This window comes from Poecile atricapillus, chromosome 2, assembly GCF_030490865.1.
Source record: "Poecile atricapillus isolate bPoeAtr1 chromosome 2, bPoeAtr1.hap1, whole genome shotgun sequence".
In the NCBI taxonomy this organism is placed as follows: Eukaryota; Metazoa; Chordata; class Aves; order Passeriformes; family Paridae; genus Poecile; species Poecile atricapillus.
Window position 1 is genome coordinate 98,807,114 of NC_081250.1, and position 12,927 is coordinate 98,820,040.

Consider the following 12,927-nt stretch of genomic DNA (forward strand, 5'->3'; position numbering starts at 1 on the left):
GAGCAGCCGCAGGGAAGAGCCGCCGGGAGCCGCGGCGGGACCGGCAGCCCGCCCGCCGCCGAGCTCGGTGCGGACGATCGGCACATCCCCGTTCCGCCGGGGGCGGCTTTGCCAACCCCCCCTCCGCCTCCCCGCCTCCCTCCGTCCCTCCTTCCCTCCCTCCTTCCTTTCCTCCCCGCCCCTCCGGAGCGACATCCCTGCGAGTTTGCCTGGCTGCCCGCGCCCGTCGCCGGGCGCTCGCCGCCGCATCTCTCTCTCCATCAACTCCTGGGAGCCGCCGGCGGAGGGCAGGATCCAGAAGTTGCGGCCAGCCCGGGTGGAAAAGTAGCGGCAGAGCGGAAGAGGCCGGAGCCCGGCGCGGCGCAGCCCGGCCCAGCCGAGCGGGGCCGGCGCGGCTGCCGCCACCCGCAGCCCCCGGCCGGGGCTGGCCCCGCGCCCCGGGCCGCGCCGGCCGGGGCAGAGCGACGCATCCCCGCGGGAGCCGGCGCGGAGCCACCGCGGTAAGATGGGGCTGGGCTCGGGGGCGGTGGGCTCCGGGGGCGGCGGCCCCGCGCTCCTCGCCGAAACTTGTGCAAGTTGTGCGGCCCCGGCGCGGGCAGGGGCGCGGCGGCGGCGGGCGCCCTCTGCCGGGCCCGGTGCGGGCGGCGCGGCCCGGGGCCCCGCGCCCGTCCCGGCTGCCGGGACTGCTGTTCCCCGCCGCCCTTTCGCCCGCGGTGTAAATACCTGTGTGCTTTCGTTTTAATTCGAGCCGAATTGAATTTCGGTGGCGTGTGTCAGGTTTATTTCCATGAGTAGCTCCTGGAAGCGTAACTGGAAAATATTTCCTGAGACCTCATGTTCACGCTGTAATGGTGAAATGCAGCGGGCTTGAGGAGCCAATCTGAATTGCTCTTTTGCCAAGGGTAAATTTTGTGGAACTTTGAAAACGCACCTTCTTTTATTTTTTGATTTCCTTTAAAGAAAACGTGAGTTAACTCATCGTTCCTATAAGCTTAGTGTCACTTTGTTAACCGAAGTACTTTAACTATGTTCTGACATCTGCACAGCTTCAGAGAACTTTTGTTTCTATTTCCACAGGAAGAACCTACAGGCAAAGTGAAAGGAAATCTGAAACTGCTCTTCTTAGAAGAAAGTATTGGCTTTCTGCCTCTTCCACATGTTTTCCTTTTGCATCATAATGGAAGGAGCAGGATTTTTTGAATCATCAAGGCCAAATTTGGGCATCACTAGCTGAAGAAAATATTAAAAAAGACTTGAAAATATGTGTGACTCTTAATTCAGATGCATCTTTCACAAACAGAGAGGAATAGGGGTTAAAAGCACTGCAGAGTCGTCAAAAGGATCTAATGGAGGATCTATGTTGATTTTTTTAAATTATTGTTTTCCTTCCCATCCCTCAATGAATCCCAAAAGAGAAAGATGGAAAGAGGGTGTAAGGAAATTGAGAAGAGGTGAAGACTGAAGACAATAACTTCAGTGTTGGAGTCTATTTTCCAAGTGTTGCATATTCCTTATTTTATCAAATATAACATTGTTTTGAATAAATTATATAATTTTGTTACCAGTGGAGATTTCGTCAGCTCTAAAAGTGGAATTTGGCCTGATTGAAAGCTTTTTAAAAAGCAAACATATGACTCCAATTCCCTTTTCAGATCATGCTTTTCAAGTTACCAGGAGAGAGTGTATCAGTCTGTTACTGTGCAGTCGACCTGTGCTTTATATGCATATCTTAGAGATTTTACTTTTTCCCTGATTTTAGTATTTATGCTTGTAGTGTTGTATTTGAGAAAAGTGTGAACAGACAAGGCACCTGAGATTTAACTTTTCAAGAGCCTTGTCATTTCAATGTTGCATCTCAGATTACAAGTAGTCTGAGCCTTTGTTGTACTGCACAGTATACAATAAGTCTTTTCTCATAAAAATATGCCTTAAGATAATTATTTTTTTAACAAACTAGATGAAAGTTTAATATCTGAACATTGTTTTGTGAAGGAAATGTATGTCTGGGGAAGAGGAGCTGCCTAATGGATCATGGCTCTGATGTTCACGGGGCATACTCTATTTCTAGCATTAATGGTGTTTGATGTCTTCACTTTTGAAGAATCTGTAAGCAATTACTCTGATTGGGTGACTTTCATAGAAAATGTAGATCAATATGAAAAACAGCAACTTGAAGGTCTTAGTGCTGAGCAGAAGCTGAAAAGAACAGTTCTTCATCCAAGCTTGTATTTTGATGCTCAGGATGTTCAGGCGCTGAGGCAGAAGGCTCGTACAAGCCATTTGCATCTCTTCAGAGCCATCAGAAGTGCAGTGATGGTTATGCTGTCCAACCCTTTGTACTACCTACCTCCACCCAAACATATTGATTTTGCGGCCAAGTGGAACGAGATTTATGGAAACAACCTGCCACCTCTAGCGTTCTACTGTTTGCTGTGCCCTGAAGATAAAGCTGCATTTGATTTTGCCCTAGAATATATGGATAGAATGGCTGGTTACAAAAACTGGTTGGTTGAGAATGCACCTGGAGATGAAGTGCCACTTGGTCATTCCCTAACAGGATTTGCCACTGCTTTTGACTTCTTGTATAATTCACTGGAAGATGAGAGAAGGAAAAAATACCTGGAGAAGATATGGTCTGTAAGCGAGGAGATGTATGAGTACTCCAAGGTGCGTTCCTGGGGAAAGCAAATTCTCCATAATCACCAAGCAACCAATATGCTTGCTTTGCTTATTGGGGCTTTAGTTGCCGGAGTGGACAAAGGATCTCAGGCGAATATTTGGAAGCACACCGTTGTTGATGTGATGGAGAAAACAATGTTTCTGCTCAATCATATTGTGGATGGGTCTCTGGATGAGGGAGTAGCTTACGGGAGTTACACAGCCAAATCAGTAACCCAGTATGTTTTCCTGGCCCAGCGCCACTTCGGTATTAACAACTTGGAGAACAACTGGCTGAAAATGCACTTTTGGTTTTACTATGCCACCCTATTGCCAGGCTTCCAGAGGACTGTGGGTGTTGCAGATTCTAATTACAACTGGTTTTATGGTCCTGAGAGCCAACTGGTTTTCTTGGATAAGTTCATCATGAAGAATGGAGCTGGTAACTGGCTGGCACAGCAAATCAGAAAACACAGACCCAAGGATGGGCCAATGGTGCCATCCACTGCACAGAGGTGGAGCACATTACATACTGAATTTATATGGTATACTCCTGAAATCACTCCTCAGCCACCTCCTGACTATGGTACTGCTAAAATGCATGTATTTCCTAACTGGGGACTTGTTACTTACGGGGCTGGATTGCCAAACAGTCAGACAAACACCTTTGTATCCTTCAAGTCTGGGAAACTCGGTGGACGTGCTGTCTATGATATCGTTCACTTTCAGCCCTATAGATGGATTGATGGGTGGAGAAGTTTCAATCCAGGGCATGAACATCCCGATCAGAACTCCTTCACTTTTGCTCCCAATGGACAGGTGTTTGTATCTGAGGCTCTTTATGGACCTAAACTCAGCCATCTGAACAATGTCTTGGTGTTTGCTCCATCTCCTACAAGCCAGTGCAACCAGCCTTGGGAAGGACAGCTTGGTGAATGTGCACAGTGGCTGAAGTGGATTGGTGATGAGGTTGGAGACTCAGCTGGAGAAATTATAACAGCCTCCCAGGCTGGTGACATGATGTTTGTGAGTGGTGAGGCAGTATCTGCTTACACATCGGCAATGAAACTGAAAAGTGTGTATCGCATTTTGCTGCTGTTAAATTCTCAGACGTTGTTAGTAGTTGACCATATCGAGAAGGAGGAAGACTCCCCTGTTAATTCAGTCAGTGCCTTTTTTCATAATCTTGACATTGACTTTAAATACATACCCTATAAGTTTAAGAACAAGTACAATGGAGCTATGATGGATGTGTGGGATGCCCACTACAAGATGTTTTGGTTTGATCATCGTGGGAGTAGTCCTGTTGCTAGGATACAGGAGGCTGAACAAGCTGCTGAATTCAAAAAGCGATGGACTCAGTTTGTAAATGTTACCTTTCCAATGAAAAACACACTTACAAGGATTGTTTACCTTTTCTATGGTCCGTATGTCAATGTTTCTAACTGTAGACTCATGGATAATGCAAAATCTGGATTTCAGATTTCGCTCAGTGTCAACAACACTGAAAATACCATCTCTGTTGTGACTGAATATCAGAATTTAAAGGCAAGGTTTGATTACTTGGGGTTTGGTGGTTTTGCTAAAGTAGTTCATGAAAATAAAGTGACCAAGTTTGGTCTTGGTACTGAATCTGTGAAAAAAGATGTGAAAAATAATAGGGTAGTTTTCCCATTTGGATTCAAAGTGAACATAATTGCAGGGTTAATTTTGGGTGTCAGTTTGGTCATACTGGCTTTTCAGTGGCGGTTTTACATATCCTTCGGTAAAATGTTGCGTTGGATCCTGATACTGGTTGTCACTCTGTGGCTTATTGAATTGGTGGATGTGTGGAGCATGTGTACTCAGCCCATCTGTGCAAAGTGGAGCAGTGACATGGCAAGGCTAGAACGTGATAAGGGCAATAAAGCCAAACAATTAGAAGGAAACCCTGTTGTTTTGCCAGATGTTATCATTACTTCACTTCCCACTTCTGGTGCAGAAATTTTAAAACAGGTTTTTTTCAATACCAGTGACTTTTTATACATCAGGATACCTACACCCTATCTTGAAATTCCCGAGACTGAATTTGAAATTGATTCCTTTGTGGATCCATGTGAATGGAAGGTTTCTGATGTTAAGAGTGGTAATTTTCGTCTTATCCAAGGGTGGCTTCAGTCTCTAGTTCGAGACACAAAATTGCATTTACAAAACATTCATTTATATGAAGCTAGCAGGAGTAAAATTGCTCAGCATTCTGCATTAAGCAAAGACAAAAAGAAAAGGTCCAAAAAGAGAGAATCCATGTTAGAGCAAAGAATCAGGGCAAGAGGGAGTCAAGAAAAGGATGCTGAATATATTAGGGAACTGAGAAGACATCTCGTCTATTATCCTAATGCACGACCTGTTCTTAGTTTAAGCAGTGGGAGCTGGACGTTAAAGCTTCCCTTTTTTCAGGAAATCTTAGGACCATCAATGAGAGCATTATATGTAGTGAGGGACCCACGGGCATGGGTCTATTCAATGTTGTACAAAAATAAGCCAAGCCTTTACTCCTTGAGAAATATTCCACAACGCTTGGCTGCAATGTTTAAAGGGGAGAATGGTAAAGAAAAATGTAGTTTAAATGAAGGCTATGCCTCTGAGTTTGAATCACTAAGGAAAGAAATTTCAAATTCTAAGTCAAATGCTATTTCTGTGTTGTCTTATTTATGGCTAGCAAACACAGCAGCAGCAATGAGAATAAACAGGGACTTGCTGCCAACAAATTATCAGCTGGTCAAATTTGAAGATATTGTGAGCTTTCCTCAGAAGACGGCTGAAGCAATTTTTGCCTTTCTTGGTATTCCTCTTCCTCCTGCTAGCTTAAACCAAATATTATTTGCCACCTCCACCAGTCTTTTCTATCTTCCTTATGAAGGGGAAATTTCACCAAGTAGCATTCATGCCTGGAAACAAAACATGCCCCATGAAGAGATTAGACAGATTGAAGACATCTGTTGTTCACTGATGGACCACTTAGGATACCCAAAGTTTATAGAGTAAATGCTGCTGGTCAGCAGAAATTTGCACTAATAATCTCTGACTCCCAATTTGTGGATAAATATTAGATAGGTTTGTTTATTCTTATAAAATGTGTACAGTCTGCTACTTTCAGAGAGATTATTTTAAGAAAAATGTAACTGTTCCTGAAACTGTGGATGTTTTTTTTTTGTTTGTTTTGATTTGTTTTTCTTTAAAAAGGTATTGTAACTACTTTTGCGGCCTTTTGGAAAAAAAACAACAAAAAAACCTTTGCAGGAGTACCAGCTGGGGCCTCTATAGCTCAGGGGTTTAGTAGTAGAACAGAGAGCTTTTCACCTCCAGCTCACCAGTTTGATCCCAGCCCAGATGGTTATTTCCAGAAAGTATTTACCATCTGATGATTGTATGATGGTTTATATGAAATTATACTTGTCGAACTGGTCCTGTTCCCAATGGTGATTATTGGCCCCCTTGGACAAGTTTACTGATGCAGTCTGTCAGTGTTTCACTGGTCACTATAGTGGTGCAAAATAAACATAAGCTGAGATTTAAGGCTGTTCAGCATCCCCTTAGTGGGAGGAAACAGAACATTTGAGTAAATCTAGTTTCTTATTTACTATTTGAGCAGACAGGCCCAGGACTGGAATGGACTTGGATATTAAATCTCATTCTAGGATGTGGTTCCTGCATGTCAGAGATGTGGTACTTAAATTGGGGTTTGATGTTTGACAAAAGAGAGTCTTAATTCTCCATTCCTGACAATGTGGTACCCTTTGTGAGCCTGGATTAAATTAGCTGGAGAAGAAGAAATGGGATGAAATCTAAGAAACTAGCAAGGTCCCTCAAATGAGCAGTTAAATTTGTGTAGTTTTGACCTGCCTCAACATAACCTAATTTTGAAGGTTGTTAACATATTGACTTCTTAAATGGTTTTAATTTATACCTCTTGTCTTAGAGGTTCTGGAAGGATTTTCTCTTTTTGAGTGAGACTCTTCCATCCTTCTTTGTTGTAACACATTTCTCTGGTGATTTTTGTGCATAGTTTCCCTGGGACCAGTGCAACTATGTGATGCATTGTTGTTGATGTCTGCATAAAATGCAATCTGAGATTTAGAAGACCTCAAATAAATCTCTAGCCCTGTGTTGCCATGGGATGTTTTGCTTGTCTGTATAATGAATTTCTGATGGGCAGCCATTGCTAACCTCAGGTCTTCTGTCACAGAGGGGAGAGATCTGAAAATCACCCGACCCTCAGCCACCTCACATTTGAGTGATATTTCCCTGCAACAAACGTTTTACAAAGTTATCTGATTTTTATCATGATTGGTGTTTCTTTAACGTGATGCTGTGATATGATACTTGTTTGAAAACAGCTAGGCCTGATAGGATAGTTGCATCTTTGTCACAGCTTATTTTCTTCTTGAGTCACACTCGTTGTCTGCGCATGCTCATTAAAAAAAAAAAATAATTCCCATTTCCTCATTTAACTTGCTCAGCATTCTCTGGAAATGCATGCATATTGTAAATGGCTGCAGATGTGTATATCAGGTCACAAAGAGACATCTATTTCCTTTACCATCTGTTTTTTATTACAAGTGGAATTGTGTTGAAATATGCTTCAGTTGGTTTGTGGGAGCTGGAATCAGAGCTTATTATATTGAAATATGTGTGTAATTGTTATTTATTTGGGTGGTAAGCGTTGGGCAATGTCAAAAGTGCAGTGAGTTTCTTCATAGAGATTACAGATACCCTTGATGAATTGTAATATAAAGGAGTTCTTTTTTCTTCCAATCTTACCATTATGTCCCTGTCTTACCCAGCTGTTTTGTCCCTCTCATATGTACATTTCATATCCTTGAGATATCTCATTACAACCTAGATGAAAGTACTTCTTTCTCAGACAGTCATTAGTATGGCAAAACAGGCCTCTACCATGATAAAGATATTGATAATTTGTGGTCTCACTCACAGTAAATTACCTGTCATTTACTAGCAGTAGCTGTATTTTCCCCTTCAAACTTGTATTTCACCCTTGGCTAGGTGGAGTGCCATGTTAAAGGAAATATTAAACAAGTTAATATACACTGACATTTTAGTGAAACTTTTGTTTCCAAGCATCATTCTCTCAAATTGATTCCTCTCTTGAGCCATTTTTGATTGTATGTTAAAAGAAAGTACAGTTTGTACTTGACAGAATAAATTTCAGCATTTGCTTTCTGTTTCCAGGATTTACAGTCTAGAATCAGAACAAATAAAAAAGGCTTTTCTCTGTCAGATGTTTTAGGGCAGCTGAAGGCAAGATTTTGTGGGTATACAGTTATTCTTAAAATTCTCTTCTGTTACTAGAATTCAGAAGAAGAATGGTCACTATATAGACACGAACATTAACTTCCCCTTTCACCATATAGTAATGTGTAAGATTGTCAATGAACTTTGAGAATTGTTTGAATTTTTTTATAAGCATGTTTGTTTAGGTACACTTTACTGGAAAGTGTTCTGACACTCATTAACACTTTCAGAAATGCACTCATGAAAACTATTCTCAGTACTTCATCTTCTTGACTTTTCTTCCTTTTTCGCCCTCTGTTAAATGTTAATTATTTTTACTATATTGTAATTTGAACTGTCCACTTATGACACAGCTAAGATTCTGATGTATTTTGTAAAAAGGCAGGCTTTATTTAAATGCTTATCTCTAAATCATATTTGGAAACACAAGAAAAATAAATATCAAGGAAAACATTTCAGTTATTTACTTTGTAAGTAAGTGACATTTGCCTTGGGGAGATGCACATAGGTCTTGGCATTCAGAGTTCTATCAAATAGGATAAATCTATAGTCTCTGAGCACATCTAAATGCCTCTCTTGCTCCCAGTGGGCTTTTTCCAAGAGCAATGTCTGTGAATATGATCCTCAGTATCATGGTCAGATTGGTTCCTTCAACCATTTTGCACACAGCTGGCATACAGTCCTCATCAGATTTATGTTTGAACAGTTAATTTGCCAGATCCAGAGTTTAATTTCTGTACAAGATCCTCAATTATGTAAAATTTATGGAAAAATTCATTTGACAGTGTAATACTACTCTGTTAATGCTAGAATGCAATTTAAATAAAAATTGCTTTTCAGATTTTATGAAGTTATTGTTAACTGATTTGCAAAGCCTCAGTCATGGATCAGAATTTTTTTAAAACTGTAAAAATGGTTTCATTTGCTGTTGAAACATAATGGTATAACTGGTAGCAAACTCCTGTCCATCCTACAGTCAATTACTGATATTAGAAACACTATTTATTTGATGAACATAAACATATATTAACTGGAATATAATACTGCATTTCCTGAAAACATTTGAAGTGCACAGTTCAAGATAAAGGATGAAAACATGTTATCAATATTTCTGTACTTTACAAAAATTATCCCTTTTGCAAGTGGTCCATATGTTGGGTTCCATATGTTAGAATATTTTGTAATTAGAAGCTGTGATACTTGTTTAGGTGACTTAGTAATTTATCAAAATTATTTCTTTTTATTTACATATAAATTTTCTTCAAGAGGATAAGTACTGGATCTTAACATTTCTGTGGGCAGGGCAACATAAGCTTTCATTCCTTCTTCTGTGCTCCTTTTTAGATTTGGTTCAGACTAAAACCTGTTTTGCTTAAATCTCATTATGAATGGGCTGTTTTCCAAGTGAAGAGTCTGTCTGGAGACTTACAGTCTCAAATACCATATCTCAGTGTGAAATATGGACTATGAGTTATGGATCAAATCTATAAAGTGTGAGCTGTTCAGAGCTGGACCATAGGTGACATGATGTCTTGGTGACCTCAGTGAATGTTGTGCCATTAAATACTGTCATCGACTATCATAAAATTATCAACTAGTTAGCCGGAATATTCCAAAACAGAAAAAATGACAGGAAGCAGTTACCTCTAATGATCATTAAGGATTTTTCTACCTGATATTTGATGACAAAAGGAAATGTATTTTAATAATTTAAAAAATGTAAATTGCTCTGTAACCAAAACTACCTGTTTTTTAATTTAATTTAATTTAATTTAAATTTATAAGCCCATAAAAGGAGGTGTAGAAACAAACATACTTAGAATAATCTACAAAGCACCGTTTTCAAATGTCAGGACTTTTCTTTTGTGAGGAGACATTTGCTGGTATGTGATCAACACTATTCTCGTAAAGGATGTGAATGGATAATCTCATGCTGTCTCAAAAAATACTTAATAATGGGAAAGTGCTGTTTCAAGATGCTGAAATGATGCTGTTTTAAATTAAGCTATACATCTTTTGAGCAGGCAATGTGCTGAGAGTTATATGTGATGGAGGAGAACAAAGACAGTCTGATCTCATTCACACGGAATAATTTCTGAAAACGTCTTCGTTTATGGTGGTAAATTCAATACTTTGTTTACTGCCGTTACTGAGAACGGTATTGTAGAGTTTTAAGAACACGACCTGAATTAATTTATGTCACATTAAGTAATTTAACTTTCACACCTAAATAAGGAGTCTTGTCACCCTAGAATCAATGGAAAATGAGTGTTGGCCTCAAAGGTAAATCAGACATTGCTGCTATCTTTTTAAATACTCAAAAGCCAGGAGTGGTGAAACCCTTAATTTAGATGCCCACTGACAGGCATCAGATGAAGTAGGATGAATTTGGATTTAAATGTGTATGGTCTTACATTTAAGTATATATCTGTGTCTGAGCAATTTCAGTGTATACACTGTCCAAACAAAATTTTCTGCAACATCCTGCATAAAATAAAACTATTGTTAGTAAAATAATATGTTTGTGTTATCCTCTTTTTTCTTCTAAATTATTTCATCACTTCTGATATGACAAAACTTTGTAATGCAGTCAAGTGTATGTATTTAAAATTTTAAAATCCCACTGTTCTTGTTTGTTTTGAATATGGAAGCCATTGTTATCTTTCAGAAAGTATTGGTAGCAAGACCTGATTCTGTCTGCCTTCAAAAGCACAGTAAGTGTCTTTGGTATTAAGTGAAAGACCACAAAAAAGCTATATTCCTAGAAAAGGAAAGATGATTTCTCACCCAGTTTTTTTGGGAACTGGACAGCTGGTGCAATTCATAAATTTGAAGTCTCTTAGTCTATAAACACTATTTCAAAACTGTGTATTTAGAGTAGTCCTCTTCTAGTTCCTGAACTATACACAGGAGTTTCTTGAGAGACAGATAGTTGGCATAGAAACCATTCTTAAATGTAAGTAGGTAAGCAAGTTGCAGTAGCCATGAATGTTCCCATGTATTTATTTTTCTTTTTAAAAACACAAAATCAAGTCAAATAACTGAAACTCTCTGGATATCTTTTGCTTAGCGTGGGCTGGCGCAGGCGGCATCTATCAGATCCAGAAGCACAGGTAGCTCAGCCTCCTTACTGCTGTAAAGACCTGTAACCCACAGGAGGTGCAGCTGAGCTGCATCTAGTGCTCTGCAGCTGAGTTTTGTAGATTTAACTGGTTCTTTGTTCATTTAATTTTGCAGATTATGTTTGGCATGTAATTTACAGGAGCAAGAACCTGATTCTATCTTTCCGGTGAAATCCAGCTTTCAGTTATAAAGAAAAGGTTTGCATGGTTTTTAATCTTTTTCACTTATTTAACTGTGAAGCAGATAAATGTTTTTTGTTTGTTTGTTTTTCTGGAGGGTGTTAGCCCAGTGCCTTTTCTGAGTGATTTTGCAGTGGGCAGTGTGTGCTTATGCTTTATAGCTCATCCCAGGTCAACGTCACTACTTGTAATATTTTTCTTTAACCTTCTGAATCTTGAACCCAGCTTCAGCTTTTGAGAAAGTTACATGGAAAATGCCTGTTATGATAGGAATAAAAATGTGTTTTCCAAAAAGAAAAGGTTGCTTTTTGCAAATTCTTTGACAATATTTGTCTCCAGCTATTTTCTGGAAGGTTGTTCAAAGTGAATACATGCTACATACAAAGCTGATACCAGGAGCATGATAAAAGGCAGGCTGTCAGAGATAATTAATGCACACTTGTATCTGTGAAAGCCATTAATATTTTCACTCTTAATTGATTTTCTAAAAGACTAGTTGCTTGTTTTTTCTTTGTTTTTTTTTTTTTTAACCTTTTTCTGTTTCCATCCTACAGCTTGCCTAGAAATAGACTTTTTCCCTATGTTTTCTGTATTTTAGTTTGAAATGTTGATTTTGTTACATTTTCTTGAACCTTTTGTTGCATTTCAGGATCTTCAAGACCGTTCTCTTTATAAATTGCATCCTACAGCTGCCACTTGATTTCAAGAAACATAATCTCAAAGGTAGTGAGGTATATAGGTACACATAAATATACTGAGAAACAGGAGAAAAAAAAATTACTATGTTGCTGGAAAAAAAAAGACTTTAAAATGTATGTTGGAGTATTTAGGTCTTAATGAGCTAACAAATCATGCCTGAATAATAGACTTTATTACTAACTTTACCTGATCAGCTGAGTATTGTCTATTATATCTATATATAATATATATATATATATATATATATATGCCTATATATATCTATATGCCATATGACTACTGATGGAAGGTGAAGTTAAAAGGAAGTTTTGTTTGTTTTCAACAAAATAGCTATTAACCAATGCAGCTCTATAACAGAACTGTTGTTACCAAAAGAAGTTTTTCACTGATAGGAGGCAGCTTTACCTGCTGGGTATAGATTCGATATTGATGGTTTCTCAAGTGCCAGCATCCTTTCGTGACAAATTTGAAAACATCTGAAGAAACATTTACTTCTGTAAAAATGGATTGTTTCATTCTAGAAAATAGACCACATTGTTGCTGATCAAAATGAGGTGACATGCGAAACTGCATATTACAGGCAGAATAAGTTAGTCATGATTAAACCAGTCACATAATCAGATCTTTAAAAATATGGATGTAGCTCTCATCTATTCCTCAGCCTAATTACTAACCTTCATTACACTCTTATTTTCAGACCATGCTAAGATGAATTTCCTTCTATCTGCTGAAATAAAAGAGCAAGCCTACATGAAGATGCCCTGGCTTTGTTGATACGCCAGGGTTTTTTTGAAGTTGCTGTCACTTGAATGTTTGTCTGTATCTCTCAATCACTCTAGGATGCATTTGCAAATCCTGTGTAATGAATGATCCTGTTGATTTCAGCATGCAGGAATTTATTTATTTGTATTATATCCTTTTCTGACAGTAGCCATGTCTAACTACCCTTAACACATGAAGTGAATAGAATGATTAG

At 39.2% G+C, this 12,927-nt stretch overlaps 1 protein-coding gene across 1 annotated transcript; it reads left to right on the forward strand.

Moving 5' to 3' along the window:
* The first annotated feature begins 225 nt into the window (after positions 1-225).
* Positions 226-10,438, forward strand: DSEL (dermatan sulfate epimerase like). Its single transcript, XM_058833340.1, has 2 exons — positions 226-500; positions 1,078-10,438. The coding sequence occupies exon 2, from the start codon at positions 2,032-2,034 to the stop codon at positions 5,680-5,682; it is 3,651 nt and encodes a 1,216-aa protein (XP_058689323.1). The 5' UTR covers positions 226-500; positions 1,078-2,031; the 3' UTR covers positions 5,683-10,438.
* Positions 10,439-12,927: the final 2,489 nt, after the last annotated feature.

Bases quoted from the DNA above. Each gene is read 5' to 3' on its own strand.
- DSEL (XM_058833340.1), top strand. From the start codon at position 2,032: ATGGCTCTGATGTTCACGGGGCATACTCTATTTCTAGCATTAATGGTG.